The 972-nt window shown below is 72.2% G+C and overlaps 1 protein-coding gene across 1 annotated transcript in view; it reads left to right on the top strand.

Annotated features, from left to right (window-relative positions):
- Positions 7 to 972, top strand: part of HIPK2 (homeodomain interacting protein kinase 2) — a 131,863-nt gene continuing 130,897 nt past the window's right edge. Inside the window, exon 1 of the mRNA XM_021387824.1 lies at positions 7 to 210. Coding sequence (XP_021243499.1) covers positions 192 to 210 — 19 coding nt within the window. The 5' untranslated portion in view covers positions 7 to 191. The remainder of the gene's footprint in view (positions 211 to 972) is intronic.

Here is a 972-nt window from a genome sequence, read left to right on the forward strand (position 1 = left end):
GGCAGCGAGCGGGGCTGGATGTGCCCGGCTCCCCCCGCGCTGAGGCGGGCAGCGATGCAGAAGGCAGGCGGCAGCTTCGCCTCCGCCGAGAGACACCCGCTCAAGATGGCAGATGTGTGTTGAGTTTGGGGGGCTGCGATCTCGCGTCGTTCGTGGCGGCGTTGCCATGAATAACAGGCGTCCTTGCACCGATGGCCCCCATGTACGAAGGTAAGCCCCCCTCGCCCCGCGCGGGGTCGGGGTCCCCGCAGCGCCCGGCAGCCTGCGGGGAGGCTGCACCCGGCGGGGAGCGGGGCGAGGCGCGGCCCCCCCCCCCAGCCCGGCGGTCCCGGGCGCCCGGCCCCCGGTGGGGGGCGGTGGGTGAAGTCGGTGCCGGTGCCGCGCAGAACAATGAAGCGGCCGGAGCTCGCCCTGCGCCTGCCGTGTGCCGTGCCTCGGCGCGGCTCTGGTTCCCAGCACCGGCCGCCCCGCTCCTTCGCTCCCTCCCTCCCTCCGAGAGTTGCCCCCTCCGCGGGGAGCGGGGTGCCCGGGGCAGGGCGCGGGGCTGCGGGCGCCCGCTGTCAGCGGGGGGACCCGAGTGCCCCAACTTAGTTCCTGCGGGTGCGGTGGTGCCTATTGTGGGGCGGCTGTTCGAAACGTACATATATATATATATACGTGTGTGTGTGCGTGCGCGTAGGGCTGATTTAAATCCCCTCGCCGTGCGTTTTCCCTGCCCGGCGCCGGGCAGCGTTACATAAAGCGGAGGGCACCGTGCCGAGGGGGTTCTCGAGGCCGGCCGGTGCCGGGCTGGGGACGCGGGGGCAGCACTTCGTCGTCGCGCCGGGGTCGGGCAAACTTATCTGAGGAGAAAATCGAGTCGGGGCTGAGGCGCCCGGCGGGCCGTGTAAAGTTACCGGCCCGCCGCCGCACCGCCGGGCAGCCCCGCACGGCGCCGGGACCCCGCGGGAGACAAAGGGGAGCGATTTAGGC

Source organism: Numida meleagris, chromosome 1, assembly GCF_002078875.1.
Source record: "Numida meleagris isolate 19003 breed g44 Domestic line chromosome 1, NumMel1.0, whole genome shotgun sequence".
NCBI lineage: Eukaryota > Metazoa > Chordata > Aves > Galliformes > Numididae > Numida > Numida meleagris.